The following is a 21,328-nucleotide window of genomic DNA, read 5'->3' as shown; positions in this document are numbered from 1 at the left end:
TGAATCTAGATCTATAGACTCCGGCCGTGAAAGCCTACACTACAAGATTATCACCTTCATTTCTTTCAGACGCTAAATAACCTAGATGTTGATACAGCGTCGTAAAATAACCCAATAAAATAAAAAATAAATAAATAAAATTCATTCAGTGATAAACTCTGTAAATAAACTTAAACTCATTTCTCAAGATGAGATGTCATGGACATGATTCTTTTAATTCTAAATCCTCCAGTTCTAATATTGTGGTTTTGCTTCTTTGTGCAGAATTCATGAACCTTCTTAAATCTCATATTAATGAATTGATTGCAATAATTAGTGAATGAATGTTTCCATTTGCTTTCAGACATGTGTCGATAGACGTGAAGAATTGTTACATGAAACCAAATCGAGCAGCGAAACTTAAGAAGTGCATGAATGAAGCATTGCTGTTCTTTCACATGTTCTATCAGGATGTACGTGAGGTAGGTGTCTCTTCTTTTGTTACATCCTCCTAATATTTAAGGTGTAATCCTATTTGACGACAAGTCTCACAATGATAAAACTTGCTTTTCATTTTCAGCCAATGGAGCAATCCTTCTACTTGAATAAGATGACTGATTTGTTGTCAATGTATATTGACATGGAAATTAAGGCATCAAGGTACGGTTTTTTTCTCAAATTCTCAGTGAAGTACGAAGGTGATCCAGGAAGTAACAACTGTTTGCACATTCACATTATGCAGGTCAATCCCCCTCCTCTATTCAAGATCTATTGGTTTACCCAACATATTTTTTCAGTATTCTGCGGATGCAGATTAATAAGTTGTTATTGTGCATTTTGAGTGTTCAAAATTAACTGTGTGATACAGAATCCTACTAACTGTGAGGTGAGAAGTGTTATTCTATTCTTGATTGCTCAGAAGTTGAAACTTGCAGAAAGTGATGTGGGGGTCTCATATGACTCCAGAGAGCAAGCACCAATCACTTGAATGTCAACATGTCTCATCAGTCAAAAATCACGAAAATTCAAACTCTGTCAATGCGGAAAACCATGGCGATAGTTTTTTTAGAATCATAAGGAGGCTTCATTGTGTAAGGGAAATAAATCGCTTTAGATAAACATTTGTTTTTAAAGTTATTACAACCAAATGGTCATTACTTCCTGGATCACTCTCGTATATTGTAATTTTGTCTCTGAATTGTTTAATAAAAATACTCTGTAATCCTCATTCTTATCCTTATGAATAACAGACTGTTGTTTGTCGATTTTGGAGATCTTTTAGTGTTCCTTTCATTTTGAAATTTGTGGAAGTAATCTGCACTTACTCTTGTCACCATCTATTCAAGTTTAAAACCCAATAGCCTGTTAACATTTCAGTGCTGAATTTTCAGCCCATCTCTTCTTTGAACGACCCAAAGTTCTCTTCTCATGTGGTAGTGAAGCATGGTTTTTGGGATTCTGTATAGATGCGTATGTTGTACATGTTTTTTCCAATGGAGCTGGTAATTATTTATAACATGTTTAACTGATTGTAACTGAAGTTTCTGCGTAACATATTTATTTTATGATTCCAGTGTTTATATCCCGCCATTTCTGCCCTGAATTTCATTTATTGGCTGTAATTAGACCTATCTTTTTCTCATTTCCAATGCCTCTCTTTTGTGTTTTATGAGGAAAGACTTACGTATTCTGTTAATTATTCCCATTGTTTTACTGTGTTTACAAATATATTGAGAAATAGGCTTATCTAATTCGTCAGAAAGTGAAAATTTGTACCCGAGATATGTAAAATTATTTACTTGTTTGAATTAACCTATTTTTCATCCAAATTTGACTGAAAACAAGGTATTTCCCATATAATGGTATAATTTTTATTTCCCTGTATTTATTTCCATGTATTTTTTACCAACGAAAGTGTTTGAATTATATACTGAATACTGAAAATCATCTTCAGTAGATGCTACAAGAGCTAGATTATCTACATTAGCGGGACAACTGAAATTTCTCAATTTAGAGGAAATACCAATGAGCGGAAACCTCTCTATGTTAACTCAGAAGTACATACTTACATTGCTTTCAAGTCTTATTCTTATTCAGTTACTTTTGTCAGTTTTGTCACCAACAAATGTGATTTCTAACTCTTGTAGAATTTCGTCTTATATTTTGTCCTAAAAAATTCATTCCACTTGCTTTTCTGAAAATGTCATCTCTGCATGTAATCTTGATGAACATCATTCTTGAAGATAAAGATTTCACTGCTGTAATGGGTAATGCCATTGTGCTGTGTGTTTTAGGTTTTGTTATTTTTTTTAACTTAGTTACGATTGGAAATAATATTCGTTGCGAAATATGGCTTCATTTTATTTTTACACCTTTATAATATGAAAACATCTACAAGGATAGTCAGATCTTGCCGTTGAGAACATCTTATGAAAAGAATGAGATAGTGATAGATTATTGTAGAGTGGAGCAAACATGTTTACTTAGTTGGTTTCCAGTGTTCGAAGTAGTTCTCTACTTGCAACCCACCACCGTTGGATTATATTAGTGTGCTTAATGATTAAGTTGGAATTAGAATCATTGAAATTTCTTCTTTTTCTAATGGCCTTCGTTTGGGATCCTCTAGCTAGCCCATTTGGAATCTAGCATTTCAGTAGAGGTGCGAGATCACGTTCTTTTCTTGCTTGGATTTCTGTAGCTTGCTGCAGCATAGAAGATTTGTGTTCATCGGGTCTGAACTATTGCAGAGTGTGCATTGATCTGTACTGAAGATCTTGAATATATGGAGATGTTGTGCCAAACAGTCATGATCTGTATCCAGTCTGAATAAAGCCACTGCTTCCTTTCTTGATTTGGTGCTGTTAATTTTCCAGATGTGATGTATGTTTGCCATACTTTTCCTCTAGAAGATTCTGTGCAACTGATATCTTATTTTTCTCTTTCCATTTTTGGTAAAAGATTCTTCTGGCTTCTTGTAATGTGGGTTTGGTTTTTTGTTGTTCAGTTCGCTTTTTGACCAGATGATCTACTATTTCATTTCCATGAATTCCTACGTGAGAGAGAATCCATTGGATGCTGATGTGCTTCTGTAGGTTGTTTAATGTTCCTATTGTTTTTCTTACTTCATTTATGGTTTTTGATTGGGGTTCAGAGTTACATGTGGTTGCTTCTATTGCTGCTTTTGAATCTAGTGGGAGAACTGCCTTGGTGAATGCATTTGGTGAGTTGCATCAGGGCAACAGCAATCCTAAGCTCATCTTTATGTGCAGTCTTTTTGTGACCTACAGGAATATAGAGACTGAACATTTCACAATATATTCCCTCTCCTGCCCCCTCAGTTTGTTGTCTAAGGGAATCATCTGTATATATTCTTGCCATTCTCCTGGGTATTTGTTGTTTATTGTTTGTAGCATGATTGAAATGTACTGAATCTATTGTACGTCTGTCTTCAAAAGTATCTTCCCATGATTTTTATAAAATTGAAATTACTGACTCTTGAAGTGTGGTGTTCTTATACAATGTATTTGACTGAGATGAATGGGGAATTTAGATTTTTTTTGTGTGTGTTACTGCGCATTTTTTTGTGTCAATTTGGTCATCAGTTTTGTTTTCAACAATCTCTCAGAGTGCTGGAATCATCTGGAAAGTGATTATTTTCTGCGTCTCTTATTCATGTTGAGGCACAGTATCTTTTTTTATCTTCAGAACTTCATTCTTTACTAGTGACAGTATTGCAGACATAGAATCAGTAAGAAGAGCCTTGCTGAATTGAGTAAATAAATGAGGTGAGTATGATTTCTTGCTATATTTAATCATAACATTTTATAATTGGCTTATAAAAGTTATCAAATGACATGTTGCATTGGTGTCATTTGAGCAGTGGGAAACTCGATACCCACTCTGCTTTCATCTAGTTGCTTAATTTGTTCAGTGTTATGTTAATGTTTCAGACGAAGGAAGGAGACTACGAAGAAGATAGTGAGCAGATTGACTTCGGCACTATTTATATTTCTAGGTAAGTACTGTAGAATTACAGTTTGAAGGATTTTGACTGTTTCTTGCATGTGGTATGTAAAGGCTGGTTCACAATAAACCGGGAACGAGAACCAGAATGAAAATGAGAAGCAGAGGACGTGAATATGAAAATTTTTGATTCACAATAAACCGAGAACGTAGACGACTATGCATATCGATATGTATGTCAATAACGATATGTAAAGTCGATATTACGCATTCTGATGTTATTTGTGTATAATTGACCAATACATTCTCTCATTAAGTACAAGGCAGCCAACATAAACACAGGTTAAACAACTTCGAAATTTCAACTAAAACATTTCATTAGGTATGGGACTATAAATGGCGGCCGGGTAGCTCAGTTGGTAGAGCAGCTGGCTACGGACTGGAAGGTCCGGGGTTCGATCCCAGGTGGTGACAGGATTTTTTCTCGTTGCCAAACTTTCAGAACGGCCCCGAGGTTCACTCAACCTCCTATAAAATTGAGTACCGGGTCTTTCCCGGGGGTAAAAGGTGGTCAGAGCGTGGTGCCGACCACACCACCTCATTCTAGTGCCGAGGTCATGGAAAGCATGGGGCTCTACCTCCATGTCCCCCAAGTGCCTTCATGGCATGTTACGGGGATACCTTTTACCTTTTATGGGACTATAAATATGCCCATGCATCTTTATTATCACAACCTATTTTAAGTCTACCATAACGTAAAATAATTAGAGAAGAAACATTTGTAATAGAACAAAAATGAACACAACAGTAGTTATTGAATTGAAGCATGAATATGTAGTGTGTAATACAACCAATACAGTAATAAAATATGATTCGCTTCCGATCAGTGTTCAAAGATACAGCTATTGAAAGCCACTTATTCTCCTTCATTTTCTCATCTTTATATGAGGCGCTGCTTATCGTAAAAGTGAGGATTTTCCTCAACACTCAATATTAGAATCTCATCAAATAAAACTTGCTCCATGATGCACAGCACAGAACAAAATAATGCATAGGTTATGTCACGGTCTTCTTGCTACAAAATATACGACGACAAAATAGCTTTTAGATGGCAATGGAATGAATCTAGTGGGCTGTGATCGGAAACGTGAACGCCAAAGTTGAAACTTGGCCAACTCTCCGTTCCCGATCCCGGGCTCCAGCAAGCTTTTCGTTAACTGTGAATGCTCACATTTAAATGTATACATTTTAACAATTTTACCGTTTTCATTTTCGTTTTCATTCCGATTCTCGTTTCCGGTTTATTGTGAACCAGCCTTAACAGAAAATTCTGTAGAAACAAACCTGATTTTGACTAATTGAAGAGTGAAAAATTGCTAGTCACCAGCATAGATCAGTTGGCAGCAGTGTTTGCTAGCTGATCCAGAGCTGTGCTCGAGCATAGGTTCGATTCCTGCTTGACCCGATTATCTAGTTGGATTTTTTTCAGAAATTTACCACAACCATAAGGCAAATATCAGGCAATCTATGCAATGGGAAAGCTGTAATGAAGTAATTCTCAGACAAACACACTTTTATCAAGTTCTAGTAAGAAGTATAGAAGCTCTAAAACGGGTATCATTATCGAGTATCGAGAAATTGTGATATCAGTCCATCTCTACTTATTTTATAAGTTAGTTGTGTTGGAATATTTTTCAAACTCTGCAGTTGGCTTTAAGTTTGATTAGAATGGATCATTTCCACAACCTTCCCTTTGTAGCGATAATACTGCTTCCCTGGGCACTCCAGCCGGTTTGAACTGTCATATGTGAATATAAATTTATTTATGCTCGACCATGCCGAAATGTACTAATTATACACCTGGTAGCTGTCGTTTAATGCATGTCATTAAAGTACACCTACTCATTAAAGTACAGGTCTTCAGCCAATGATAACTCAGCTTACATGTGTTCAGCCAATGACAAGTCAGCTTTGTACCGTTATAAAACCGCAAGTATCGATTATTCTCGGATATGCAATCGAAAGAGAATTAGCGAAAAGTCATGGAGGCTGGAAATCCAATACTGTCGCAGAAGGTTATGTTCTGTTAGTATAATAATTAGCGTTAATTGTAAATAATATTCAAATAAATTCAATTTGTCATCTCGTCTTTCAATGTCGAATTCATTAATCAAGGTTATAATATTATAATATTATCAAGTTTAACGGGACTATGTCAAGGTCAATGACATTATTGTTCCTCGGAAAAAATCAATACTTTCGCGTCTGCGCACATCTCACAATTCACGACCTAGAACAAGGTCACTTCCGATCTTGTCAGATACAAATAAAATGTATACATCTGAATACAGGTAATTTCAAGTTAGAAATATGGTCGAGCATAAAAAGTCGTATGAAACTCGCCTATAATGGTAATTAAGAAGCTCGTATGAAAATTATGAAACTCGCTTACGCTCGTTTCATAAATATCCATACTCGATTCTTAATTACTATCGTTATAGGCTCGTTGCATAATTTACTATTCTGGTAGGATACTTCAGAAAGAATTGATCCGTTGATCTGACTGAGAAGGCTTGCATCATTATCAATCATAAGCTGCTCATAAAATGTGTTATTTGCATGTCAAGATTGTATGTCTTCGAGTGAATTTTAATTTTGAATATGTTATTTTTGTAGACCATTCTCAGCTTCACATGTTGGACTCCATCCTGAAGGCCAAGTTGATCACCAAAGCCAATAAAGAAATCTGCATTCCTATATTGAGGTGAGTCCAGTATTGTTTTTAATATGCATGTTGCATTCTTTCTGGTAACATTTAAAAGTTTTTTTCTGTTGTGTAACTATTGAGATTTTACTTATACATGCAATACCTGATAAGAGAGATTGTAGGGGCTGGGGACATTCCATATCGCACACCTAGAGTAATACCGACTACTGAAGGATGTACTGGAAGGAATGGTGAACAGAAGTGTTCGGTGCAAAAGAAGATATCAATGATAGACAATATTAAGATATATGTATCATATGCGGAGACAAATAGGAAAGATCGGAGAAAGCTGGGTTCTGCCCTTTGGCAGAACACCAGATGAATGATAATAAAATGAATGTATCAGCATTTTTACATGTGAGTGGTCAGAAGCAAAGGGATACAAGTGGCATTTCTATGAACATGAGTTAAATGCATCCAGGGCAAGCTAAAGTTCTGTTGTGACGTCATTTCTGAGTTATAACTCTCAGTGCGTAACTTTTCATCCTATCACTGTTGCCTCATGTCCAATTTCCCTCGGTCCGTGGATCGTGCTTCTACCGAAGCACCTTCGAGTTGCCTCATTGTTACACGGATGGGTGAATAGATAACAAATAATAATTAAACCATTAACAATTAACAAATGATTTATTAACCTGAATGAGAAACTAAAAATTAACAATGATAAAAGTGTGATACACGTTACTATACTAAAATGAGAGCTACATCTAACTATACAAGAATGAGTGAGAGGATGATTAATGAGTCCTGGGGAAAATCCCGCGAACACTACAATTAGAAAAGAGGTCCATTCTTGATGATAACTGCGCCACGCGAGACGAACACATAGTTCCAATAAACACAAACTTGTCTCGCTGACGGACATGTCTTTTCCCACAAAAAAGGGCAACCGTACTTTGACCTCTAGCATCAAACTGAGTACATACCTGGGTATCATGGGTAGACATAACGGCTCATGGGTAGACATAACGGTTCATGGGTAGACATAACGGCTCGGTTAGAAAAGCCAACGTACTATGGTAGGAACGATCATGATTTTAAAATCAATTGTAGGAAACAGAAAACGGATGTAGGTAAATTCTCATTTTTAAATAGAACTATAAATGATTGGAATGACCTACCTGCAGTGGTCTTTGAGGGCTGTCCTTCCTTAAGGAGATTCAAGAATAATTTTAAAAGTTGTGTAAAAAGTGCAAATTAAAATTAAGGTGACATTTAACATTTAATTTTTTAAGGTGACATGTATTTATTTAGCCTGATGAGTTACTTCCTTGGTTTGAATTGTAAATTATTTAAAAATGGCGTGTAAGAGGGTCTTAGGCTAGAAATGTTTAGTTTAAATGTAGTTCTGCTTATAAGTACAGTATGCATAAGGGTGTAATTATTTGACTTATTTGAACTGTTGTATCAGTGAAGCGAGGTGAGTCAGTGAAGTTATGGTTTTACAGTGCAGTGAATAGTTCCGATCAGTGATAATTTATAGCGTCGATGAAATGTGTTCTATAGTGTCAGTGAAATGTGTTACAGAGTGTCAGTGAAATGTGTGCTAAAGTGTCAGTGAAATGCGTCATAGTGCCACTACAGTGAGTGAGATGAGAATAAAGTGAAAGACTATTGAAACTTATGTAGGGCTATACATAATGTAGGTTGTAATGTAAAACTAGGTATATTATTTATGTTTTATTATTATTGTGTGAAATTATATTGTGTATTCTTATTGTATTGTGTATAAAATTGTAGGCCTATTGTGTATTGTATAATTGTATTGTGTATTGCTTATCATTTCTTTATTGTGTATTGTTTATATTGTGTATACCACTGCCACCGGGTGCATGCCCACTTGCAGTGTAAATAAATACATACATACATACATCACTCGCACTGTAACAAACCCGAAATGTTCCACTGCGGCTTGAGTAGAAGTCCACTACCTGGCAGCATACTTCCAACATACCGCTGACAATCCATAAACGACTCGTGACACAGGTGTATGACGTTCCGTGGATAACTCGACCTCGCCGTGCTGATGCCATGTAGTCTGTACACCATCCGCAGACATTGTGATTCCCAATCACAATTTGCTGCGTTCCTTCCAACATAGCGGTTCGCTCCCAGCGGATTCTACTCTGAACGGATACACGAATCCGTCCCCGCACGTAGCCACCAGATCACTCTCGTATACACGAAGCGGTGCTTTCGTGTACTCAGCAAAACACGAACTCAAGTGTGAGCGGGCACACTCACAACCCGTTCCCCACACGTAGATATCTCCGGATTCCAAGTCCACTGCAGGAATACCAGTCTGCGGAAACGTCCAGTCGACTGTTCCCCAACAGCCGTGTTGTAGTCAGAGTCTCTCAGACGTATCTTGGATTTAGGTCCTCTCCCAGAGGAACCCCAACGAACTCTCTTCTGCGACGTCCTGCAACCAACCCCTCTCTCAGAGGTACTGTGCTCGATCTCTCCTCGTGATGAACTCAGGTCGACAACTCCTTCTCCAAGAACGAGCTCGGCAAGCCAAACAAAAAGATCCGTTAGACTTTAAACCGGCCAATCAAATAGCTCGTCTTAACACTAACAAGGCTGGTTAATCTCGGGCCCAATCGTAAGCAAGGCTCAATTATGCCGCCTAGTGGGCATAGAGGGAAAACAAAATATACAGCAGCATCTAACGTAAATACGTAATAACTAATATGCGGTGCCATCTAGTGGTGAGGAACTAAACCTCACACTACACCACAGTTCTAACATTCTAGTGGTAAAGGGATATATTTTTTAACCACATCACACGCTAAAATTGAAATAAAAAAAAATTCACGGAATTTACAAAAGCTTAAGTACTTTCAATCATATTTTCTCAAAAATAACTTAAGTGCACTTATACCTCTTTACTTTTCATCCTCTCATATCTAGTTAGTGGGATGCGTACCCTGGTATATGTACCATAAATTGAATGCCATTGCTCTAGGGCTTTCAGACTTCTTGGAGAAGTATATAATAGTTTCCGAAATAATTTCTATTTTGAACACCTTTCATCTACTTACTCAATATGTTGAGCTTTTTTCTCTCTTCTTCTTTTACAATTCTGAAATGAGAATGTTGAACGGTATTGATTGTTACAGGAAATTGATGAATAGTTTGCACATGACACCCCTGTACGAGATGCTGTATGTGCGTTGTGTGTTGGTGTTCAAGTTGTGGAAGAAGATGATATTGAAAGATGCAGACGAAAAGAAGCGAGTCACGCAGTTGGCTGTAAAGAAACTTAATGTTGCAAAGAATTTTCTTGATAAATCTAATCTTCTGGTTGAAGTGTTGCCAAGAATTCCTAAGTCAAAGAAGAACATTACGATGTTCTTCATGCAAGCAAAGTTCAATCTTAAAACAGCGTGTAAGGTAAGGATATTCAGTATGGTTATGGAAGGGGGGAGAGAGAGAATCATCCTTTGTTCGAGTGTTTATCTAGTTAGAAGATTATGATGCAGTATTTGGCCGAGAGACTTGGAGAACTACGAGGTAATGTAGCTGAGGGTCCCTTTTTATCACTAAGTTTGTAATTTATAAAATAACCAAGCTATAATAATTCTTTTGAATGATTAGTTTTGTACAAACTTTCATCACTATTTTTAACAAAAGAAAAGACTGATACACAAAGATTAACACATGTTTCACTACGACTTTTCATAGAACTCAGCAATGGTCCTTACTTAAATAAGCGACCCCCAGAACCATAGACACATTAAATATTAAGTTCGTTCTCTGAAAATTGCCCTCATTGTGTGGGAGGGGGAATTTTAAAATATGAAACATATTAAATTAAACTATTTTCACGACCCAATTTAGGCGGGAAAGCAGTTTAAATGGAATTTTCTTAAGTGGAGTCACTGTAATGGGAAAGTACAGAGCATTTGCCTACGGGTGGGGCCAGGAAAGCGGCCTGCCTGCGGTGTCGCTTGCGGGAATCGTCTATCCGTAAGCTTCCGCTTTCTGTACTATACTCTGTAGGGTTTTAATTTTAAAGTTTAGCAGCACTAAAGACTGATGTTTTTGAAACACTAACTTCCTGTGAAACACTTCTTAGAGATTTATTAGGAGAGCGTGTAAATGATGCACTGATTTCATCAATTTTTTCTCCCGTCAATACTCTTCGTTTTTGCTTAGGAATTGTAGCATTATTTATCGACCCTGTTATCCTTAATTTGTTAACACGACGTCTAACAGTTTCTCTACCCTGAATTGGAGCACCCGAATATTTCACTTCAAATTGCCTACGCACCTCTCTACATCACTCTGTTTTCACATATGCATCATACATAAAAACTCTCTTTTCAAGCGTAAATTTTGCGTTTTGCATTGTTAACAAATTTTACACACATGCTGAATATTTAAGCAACTGTGTCAAGAAACTGCACTGTACGTGTTAAATACTGCAACATCTGGCTCACAACTGATAACTTGTCGACCTTGATGTCCTTGATTGTCGAGCGTGTCTCAACAACTGCGTGCACAAAGCAGCGTATCAGTACATGCCGCTTTCCTGGCCTCACCCATAGGCGAACGCTCTGTACATATCATTTAATTATTTTTTTTAAAGAGAACTACATGTTTGGACTTACGGTTATATAAAACTTCCTTACATTGAAGCAGGTATTTGTTTTTTATTAATAAGCACTGCTTTCTAGAACTGATTAAGTTTTGATGCCCCCAAAAGTGTATTATTTGTTTTAACTTAAACTTTTGTAACTGTTTCTAGGTAACCTATGGGTGCATGTATTTACAGATAAGACATCAGGTTTCAGAGTTTTGTAAATTGAGATAACATTGATAAGGCACAAAATTTGAAGATACTGCATTTCCTGGCCTCCAGTCAATTTACATAAATTTCATTTAATGTAGAGTACATTATTAAAAAAAATCACTAGTATTATTTTGTGGTTTATAAGAATTTCTAGTTACAAATTGGTAAGTCTGATTCATTGTGGCATATTTGTGTTGCCAAGTGTTGGTAAGTCGGGGTTTTCTTGCACTATCCAAGGAATTAAAAACGTACGATAGTACATTAGACTCTCGCTAATCCAGCCCTCTGTAATTCGATCTCTCAATTATCTGGCCTGCTTCTAGTGTATTACTTATATGCGTAGGGCTATAGACAGTTGCGCAGCATTTTCGTCACGTGTCCATGAGTACAAGTCCAGTCAGTGAGCATTTGTTGCCAGGCAGCTGAGAATGGTACTACCCAATACACATCACGTCAGCAATCCGTCAATCACAGCTGTCAGTCTTATTGCCCACTCCCTGCGGCAAAGACAAGATAATCGCACTTTGCATTTCCGGGGTGTGTCCTTGTGTACTGTGCCCAATCGGTGGCACCTGTTACCAATTCAATTGAGAATGGTACCACCTCCTAAACACAAGTCACATAAGCAATGTACCAATCGCAGTTGTCAGCTTTCTCGCCCACAGACAGAAGTGAAGAGAAAGTACTCACTCTTAACATTCCCATTACTTATTTACTGAAATTAAGAACAAAAAAAGAATTAGTGTCAAACTGGAGGATTAAATATCGCAACTTACATCTGTGTCATTATGAAGATAACCAAGTACACAATGTTGCCAACATATAGGCGTGAGTCCACACCTGTGGAGTAATGGCTAGCGCGTCTGGTCGCGAAACTAGGTGGCCCGGGTTCGATTCCCAGTCGGGACAAGTTACCTGGTTGAGGTTTTTTCCCGGGTTTTCCCTCAACCCAATATGAGCAAATGCTGGGTAACTTTCGGTGCTGGACCCCGGACTCATTTCACCGGCATTATCACCTTCATCTCATTCAGAAGCTAAATAACCAAGATGTTGATAAAGCGTCGTCGTAAAATAACTTAACGTAAATAAAATATAGGCATGACGTTTACCTGTGACTTCGTTACTAGGAGAAATTTGATTTTTTCTCTTTTCCTTCCTCTTCTCAAGTTATTGAGAGGCAGTGCCACTGTTCATGATAAGGTTAGGTAAGGTTTGATGAAGTATATATTAATGACAAATGTTTTGCGCAAAATGGCACAGATGAATGGTAGGTCTATTATCCCTTTGATATAATATTTTTGTTCCTCGAATTAGTTGATTTCAACGATATTCTTTGTACCACATCATATTTATACTTAATTTTGCTGTGATATCGTGTTATGATATTTTCAAAAACATACATTTTTCTTTTAGTACATTAAAATATCCGCTGTTATACTCTGTAAATCTTGCATTTGGCTAGTGCCGTGAATTCTTAAAGAATATAGTCACGAATTTTACTAGCAACATTTCGATTCTCTTTTGTTTCACATGGTTCGGTATAGCCAGTCACTAGTGGCAAGCATAGTCGCTGCTGCTGTACAGTCCTCATTATCCAGTTATTGCAGAATTAAATGTTGATTAATTATATAGGATGAAATTAATGTGGTTTGCCATATTTTATACTGGAATAAGAGAACTATTTACAAGAACCCATTCTCTGAACAAGTCTCAGTCACTGGTAGCTCAGTTGACTAAGGCGTTTGCCTGCCGATCAGGAGTTGTGCTCAGGCACAAGTTCGATTTCCGCTTGGACTGATTACCTGGTTTGGTTTTTTCCGAGGTTTTCCCCAATCGTAAGGAAAATGTCAGGTGATTTATGACGAATCCTCGGCGTCATTTTGTCAAATATCTTCTCGCTATTACCAATCCCATAGATGCTAAATAACCTCATAGTTGAAGTTGAAACATCGTCGTTAAATAACAGAGTAAAAAAAAGTCTCAATTATTGTGCAAGGGTCTGATACAGGTCTAATCATTTAGCAGTAAGTATAACTGATAATGTGTACCAAAAGGGAAACAAATTACAAGATCAAATATTTGGGTTTTTGGAAATAACCATACAGTCCGTTGATCCAGTTTTCATTGGTTTCTAATATTGTTTTTTTTTTTTTAAATGCAATTGGAAAAGATATTTATCGAATTTTAGCTCACATTTCCCAATTGTATCCTAAACTTGTTTAAAATAAGCTTTTGAATCTTTGAACTAATTTTCTGTTTCACATGTCCGATAGGCTTTCCTCAAGATCAGCAAGGAGTCCCAGCCTCTTATGGATAAATCATTGTTCTTTGGAGAACCTCTTGGTGACTCCCCAGCTGTAGGTGGAGACAAGACATTTGATGTAAGTACAGTTAATTTAACTATTTTTTATTAAATTGATATTTTCATCAGCATTATTATTTAAAGAAAGATTAAAAAAGTATGTATACGGTATATCCAGAGCTAGTCAAACCAAAGGAACTGGCACTCCTACCATCTCTGGCAAGCAGATCTCAACTGTCACAGATAACATTCTTGCCTTTTCATAGCACTACAGTCTGGCAAGTGATCTTTAGTGTAACTAGTGATTCTATCAAAGGAAATGAGATCTTGTCTGAATTTCAGAGTATTTGTTGAAAATGTTCTCCATTATTTTCTGTACTGTATTGCCAGAAAGTTTAGGGACACCTTATAATTTTGATAAAATGCTGCCCTGGCCTTAAATTATTAGAGAAACTAACAGTGATTTTAACTGTTGATTAACAATAGAAAAGACTAATTTTTAGTGCAATTTCGGTAATTGATGACTGTTAGTCCTTGTAGAGAATTCATAAGTTTTCAAACGAAATAGAAAAAAAAAAAATCTTACATTTTCAGTATTAAAGTTGAAAATGAATGAGTAATTGGGTCACAATTCTCAACTGTTGCTGAATAATGTAGGATATATAAAGTAAAGGTAAAGGTATCCCCGTAACATGCCATGAAGGCACTTGGGGGGCATGGAGGTAGAGCCCCATGCTTTCCATGACCTTGGCACTAGAATGAGGTGCCGCCTTTTACCCCCGGGAAAGACCCGGTACTCAATTTTATAGAAGGCTGAGTGAACCTTGGGGCCATTCTGAAAGTTTGGCAACGAGAAAAAATCCTGTCACCACCTGGGATCGAACCCCGGACCTTCCAGTCCGTAGCCAGTTGCTCTACCAACTGAGCTAACCGGCTGCCTAATGTAGGATATATTACTCTTTAAATTGGTAAAGATAAAATATTTGTAAAAACAATTTTTTTTGTGAATGTCCTATAAGTTTCTAAGGTTTAAAGTTAAAAAAAAAAAAAAATGGGAAAATTTTATTATTGGTCGATTCATCTGTAACTGTTGAATGGAGCTGCATTCCTTAGGATTATAGTGATAGGGGGATGCAGCTGTGAAAACCTCATATCTATACTGTGCTCCAGCCACAAGAAAGTCTCCGCCGGATGAGACGAAAGGGAGTAATGCTGTGAATGAATGTTGATGTCATAAGATGTCATAAGGTCACACACGTGGGTACTCATATCTCTATTGGCTCGCTGTCACACACAAACAATAACATTGATACACACATGTTTATACTACCCTAGTTACAAAATTAGATCACTGTTAATCTCCTGGTCTTTTAAGATAAAAGATAAAGGTATCCCCGTAACATGCCATGAAGGCACTTGGGGAGCATGGAGGTAGAGCCCCATGCATTCCATGACCTCGGCACTAGAATGAGGTGGTGTGGTCGGCATCATGCTCTGACCGCCTTTTATCCCCGGGAAAGACCCGGTACTCAATTTTATAGGAGGCTGAGTGAACCTCGGGGCCGTTCTGAAAGTTTGGCAATGAGAAAAAAATCCTGTCGCCATCTGGGATCGAACCCCGGACCTTCCAGTCCGTAGCCAGCTGCTCTACCAACTGAGCTACCCGGCCCTCCATACAGGAAATAACAAATGCAGGAGAGTGCATGGTTTTTAAACAGATGTTATAACGATAATATTATATATCTACTTCGCTCCAATACATGTCGCAATAGTAAGCACATTCCTTTCACGGTTGATCTCCTGGTTGGAGAACAGTAATTGCCTCCATTCAACAGCTACAGATGAACCGACCAGTAACAATTTTTTTTTTTTTTTTTTTTTTTTTTTTTTAACCTTAGGAACTGCTAGGACATTCAAAGAGAGAATTTTTTTACAAATATTTGATCTTTACCAATTTAAGGGTGGAATTCATAGTCGTCACTTATAACATGAGTGAACCCTTAACTAATAAGTGTTTGCTTATAATAAGGGAACCCTTAAGTCAATTCCGAATTCATAGACAACACTTATTTTCACGTAATGAGTGCTCACTTACAGCTGCCGGACATGACGTCATAACAAAAGCTGACCCTCATTGAACTAATCGAAAGCAGCTCTACATGTGGAGTTGCTATAACAACGAGTTATCAATATTATTGTACTGAATAAGTTATATACAGCAATAGTTTCATGATATGTTAAATTCTAGTTGCATGTCAGTTATAGTTATAATCAGATATCCTACTAATTGGAACACATGATCTGTAGTAGTGAATTTCTTAAATAAATAAATTAAGCCTATTAGGCCTACTATATAATACTGTAATCCTCAAAATCATTCTCAGCATCCATTTTGAAAATGAGTGGTCACTTAAGGGTACAGATCAGCTCACTTAAGGGGAATTGGACGTTATCGCATGCAAAGTAATGGTAAAAATAGCTTATCTTCAAGCAGTCATAAATGTAATACTATTTATCACAGCTATTTCATTTTTTTAGTGATATATGTATACACATTAAACTTTAAAATGAAAAAAGAATGGTTAGTCTAGTGTAAATCTTACCCTTAAATTAATTTTTTAATTTAAACATATGTTTTATATAAATTCACTACATACCTGTGATTAGGTACACTCTGTTCACTTATCATAGCACACATTGAATTAAAATTTTGGCCACTTACTGCTAACAGATACTAAAACATACCCTACTAAAATTATTAAAATATCTGTAATATTATTGGCATAGGGCTTATACTAATCTTCAATTTTTTTTAATTTAATGACGGTGATGATTACTATAAGCCCTATGCCCATAATATTACAGATATATGAATAATTTTAGTAGGGTATGTTTTAGTATCTATTAGCAGTTAGTGGTCAAAATTTCAATTCTATATGTGTTATAATAAGTGAATAGAGTGTACTTAATCACAGACATGTAGTGAATTTATAAAAAAAATTGTGCTTAATTAAAAAAATTAATTTAAGGATACAGATTTACTCTAGAGTCACCACTCTTTTTCATTTTAAAGCTTAATATGTATACACACATAGCTAACAAAAATGAAAAAGCACTGATAAATAGTAGACTATTATATTTATGACTGCTAGAAGATAGGCTATTTTTACCATTATTTTGCATGCGATAATGACCAACTCCTCTTAAGTAATCACTCATTATGTGAATGAGGGACAACTATGAATTAGAAATGAGTATAAGTAACCACTTAAGGGTTCACTCATTTATAAGTGACGACTATGAATTCTGCCCTTAATGTAGTATATCCTACATAATCCAGCAACAGTTGAGAATAGTGTACCAATTAGTTAAGCATTCATTTTCAACTTCAATACTGAAAATGTAAGATTTTTTATTTTGTATGAAAAACTTGTAAATTCTCTATAAGGACTAACAGTCATCGCGTAAATACCGAAATTGCAATAAAAATTGATCTTTTCTATTGTTAATCAACAGTTAAAACATTGTTAGTTTTTCTAATAATTTTAGGGTCAGAGCAGAATTTTATAAAGATTATATGGTGTTCCTAAACTTTGTGGCAACACTGTACAGATGATGTATGAAGTTCTGTGATACTTGGCTGGAGTTCATTCTCACTAACATTACGTATTAGTTGTGTTGTTTCATCCTTGAGAACGCTCGGAGTAGGCTGGTTATTATCATACAATTTTTGTTTGTGGACCAAAAATCTTGATACTTTATTACAAGTACCTTCAATTATGTTTTTCCTTGCATGGTGAAACTCCATGTTTCAGTGTCATATAACAGCACCAGTTGGATTATTTTTACATTTGCAGTTAATTTAGTTTTCATGTTAGGAATTTAGAGGATAATAAGTTCTGCAGAGAATAGAAAGCCTTGTTTGTATTACGGAATCTGTTTAGGAACTCATGTTTCTTATTTCGCTATCATTGCATCTACCAACCAAAACACCAAGCTATTTGAATTTGTTTCAAAAATGTACTTTTTAATATTAAAATATCTTGGCATCTGTCTCCCCCCCCCCCCCCTCCTTTTTTATTCCACTATCATATATTTTGTTTTACTTTTATTAATATAACCAGAATCACGCAAGTGAAGTGGGTAGGCATTGGATACATAATTTTATTAATATTTAAACCAATTTTTGGTGCTGTATCAATAAATTCTACAAACAGCTTTTTTATTTTCAATTCACTTTTTCTATTAATATGAAATGCACATTTACAAATACTTTAAAAAATATAAATGTAGGAAAATGTCACTACTCTACACCAGGAGTTCTAAAAGTTTATAAAACTGTGCCATCTTTCCTTGCAGCACCCCTGCATCAAAAAATATTATTAAAAAAAATTCCGAAATTCGATTTGGTGATATTTTTTTACGAATGATTTTATTCATTATTTTCTTTTTGTTGTCGGTATTAATTTGATGAAGTTACGTTGTTTTATTTCAGGTTGGTGATGGTAGAAATAGCAACTTGTTCAACAATATCTGGTCAAGCATATCTGTAGAGAATGAAACATTGTCTATAGATAAAGAAAAGCCAGATATACAACCTGGAAAGAAACAGAAGAATAAAGAGAAGCGTGGGAAGAAGGCCAAGAAATCCAAAGCAAATAAAAATGCTACAGGGAGTATAGAGGAAAGAAATAAAAAGAAAAAGAAGGTTAAAAAGAAATCTCTTTCAGGGGATACCGCATCGGTTCAGGATGGTCCATCGGCTGATATTACAGATTCATTACAGGTTCCAAAGGGAGAAGATAAGAAGAAGGAAAAACTGCAGTTGTGTGAATCAGAAGAAACACCTGGAAAGGCCACTGCTCAGACGCAAGTTCAGGAAGAGCTAATTTCTAGTGAACAGATGGTAGTGGTGAAGACGGAAGAGAATGTACAAGATTTGTGCATTGTTGCCGTTGTTGGAGATACCTCAAACGAGCCCGAAGAACAGGGCATGAATCAGGTCAATAAGATTAACAGTGTTGGCAGCTTCATTCCACAAGAAATCAAGGAGAATTTGGAACCAACTTCGCCAGGACCCCTTCCTGTGGCGTTAGTGATGGAAGCTGCTGAACCTGCGGCATTGGAACAAGTCAATCAAGTTAACAGTGCTTGCTCCGAATTGGAAGCACTCAGGATAGGGCAGGACATTGAACAAGTCAGCAACAATGATAATTCTAAAAACGAGACTGCCCCAAGTGCGAATGTGAACAGGATTATCGGTGAATCTGTAATTGTTCCAGCCAACAGCAATACCTTTTTAATTGATAGTGTGCTCAATACTAGTCAAAAGCAACAGCAGGCAGCTACTGTCGAAAATGAGGCAATTGCAAATCGTGTTGAACAGGAAACGTCGAGGATTGATGTAGTGATGTCTCCGAAAATTTTACATCCATACTTGGTACAAACACCGTCAATTGACGGAAGTGAAATTACACATATTGTTCCTCCAAGAGAAATTGTGTCTTATGCGTGTGATTCGTCCATCAAAGTGGAGGACCCTATGCACGAAGATACCTACATAGTGACAGATCAAGATGTCCCCATTCCAAAGGAAGGGCCCGGGGGTGTAGATAACGATTTCTTTAATCGGATAATGGTGGAGTATGATTCAGACGTAGAGATCCTAGATACGAGACAATGTAGTATGCCAGAGAGGGAGGAAGTTTTAGTGAGGAGTGAGAGAGATTTACTGCCGAGGGACACAGTCCCCAGTAACATATTTGCCACTGAGAATTCTGACTTGTTCATTGAGGCACTGGGTGGCGTGCTCCCAGAGTCTGGCATAGACTACGAACCTCGTGGTGTTCTTGGTAGTGAGGATGGTGTTTTGGACAACCCTTTCTTATGTGGTGGGGATGAAGGTACAGAATTGGAATCTCCATCTTCAGAGCCGATAGACGAAAACGAGAAACGTTCATTTACAAGCATGATGAATAACATCAGAAGTTCGAAAGATAAGGAGTTGTTTGCCCAGTTCGGTACAGAACGGCAGGAGTGGCTCGAACGGAATGGACACCGGTTCATGTACGGTGACTCCATGCTTGGACTGCACCAGTCTTCTGTTATCTCTTCGGATGATGACGGAGACAGTTGTTATGAATACAACTCCAATAGTGCTTCTTCAAGTCCTCGGCAAAGGATAGGTGGGGGTAAGGTCGGCTCACAAAACTATGCTACATCTGTGAATGAGAAGGAGGTTTCAGATAGTTCGCCATCGAGTAACATTTCGGATTCCTCACTCGCTTCTAATAACACAATCAGGGACTCCTATAGTAAGTTAGGCAGTGGTTTTAGTGGTAGAGACACTCCCAGTAGGCCGCAGGTAGGTCAGAAGACTCCAGCCCCTGGGTTGACCAGAAGTTCTCTCTATCCCTTCCCGACAAGTACACCTTGCGTACCTACAAGTCCCGTCGTATCCACATACAAAACATTAAATGTGAATCTGATGAAGTGTAAGGATAGGAAGGTTGTAAGTGACCAAAAGAAACCGCGTCGGACTACAAGGCTTGTAACATCAAATGATGATGGAAATAGAAATTACGTTGAATCAAGTGTAGAGGAGTCATCCGATAAGTTTTCAGGCATTGTTGATGATGCCCATAATGCAACAGACAAAAGTGAGAAAGGAGCTGCCACCCAGACATCTCGTCAGAAAGCGTCATCACGAGGTACATTATCATCGGAGACTGGTAATAATGCTGTTGGTAAGTCTGTTAAACCTAACAATCAGGGATTGTATCAGGGTGTTCCTATGGTGGGAGCAGGTTGTATTCCACCGCCCATCCCTTATCCACCCCTTCCTCCTCCTGCCAGTATGGCCAAGGCTCGAACGAACTTTCAGTACTGCACCTGCTCATCTTGCTATATGAGCCAGTTTACAATCCTGTCGAGCTATAACCCCCCTCCTCCACAGAGTGACCAATATGGTCAAGTACCTGTCCCGACCTCCAACTCGGGAACCCGGACTCAAGAGGATGAAGAACTGCTTAGGATAATAGAGGCATCATTATCGGAGTCAGAGCACAAAAAGTTAGATTCTAAAGACAGCGATGAGATCGAGTCAAAATGTAAAGCGATGTTGGATTCATCATTACCTCTCAAGAAACGATTGAAAACTATAACACACATAGAGCAAACCAGAATAAAGACTGAAACTGCTGAAGCGAACAAAACTACACAGGTGGAAAGCTTTCCTTCATACCCGTCAAGACCAATGATTAGCATTGCTGAATTGGAACTCAATAAAACGTTAATGAACAAAATTCACAATCCTAAATCTGTTAGAACGTCTGTACCAGCTATGCAAAAATACTGTCATTACAATGGTCCAAATAATTTCTATAGCAATGTGTTACCTCCGGGACATGCGTATGTTAAAAGAATGCCAGAAGAATGCTTTGAAAATTGCCGGAAGTACATGTCGGAACAATCTCAAGTGACAAAACCTCAAGTCATTTGCAAAACTGAAACAATCGAA

General features: G+C 37.2%; 1 protein-coding gene across 8 annotated transcripts in view; it reads left to right on the top strand.

Annotated features, from left to right (window-relative positions):
- Nucleotides 1–21,328, top strand: part of LOC138710146 (uncharacterized) — a 275,652-nt gene that overhangs the window by 180,394 nt on the left and 73,930 nt on the right. For all 8 annotated transcript variants that reach the window (XM_069841334.1, XM_069841180.1, XM_069841108.1 and 5 more), the window contains 7 exons: nucleotides 344–461; nucleotides 560–639; nucleotides 3,930–3,994; nucleotides 6,619–6,706; nucleotides 9,832–10,105; nucleotides 13,781–13,888; nucleotides 18,305–20,555. In XM_069841334.1, coding sequence (XP_069697435.1) covers nucleotides 344–461; nucleotides 560–639; nucleotides 3,930–3,994; nucleotides 6,619–6,706; nucleotides 9,832–10,105; nucleotides 13,781–13,888; nucleotides 18,305–20,555 — 2,984 coding nt within the window. The remainder of the gene's footprint in view (nucleotides 1–343; nucleotides 462–559; nucleotides 640–3,929; nucleotides 3,995–6,618; nucleotides 6,707–9,831; nucleotides 10,106–13,780; nucleotides 13,889–18,304; nucleotides 20,556–21,328) is intronic.

This window comes from Periplaneta americana, chromosome 1, assembly GCF_040183065.1.
Source record: "Periplaneta americana isolate PAMFEO1 chromosome 1, P.americana_PAMFEO1_priV1, whole genome shotgun sequence".
Lineage (NCBI taxonomy): Eukaryota > Metazoa > Arthropoda > Insecta > Blattodea > Blattidae > Periplaneta > Periplaneta americana.
The sequence above is the reverse complement of the archived record's forward strand: the minus strand, read 5'-3'. Positions and strand labels throughout refer to the sequence as shown.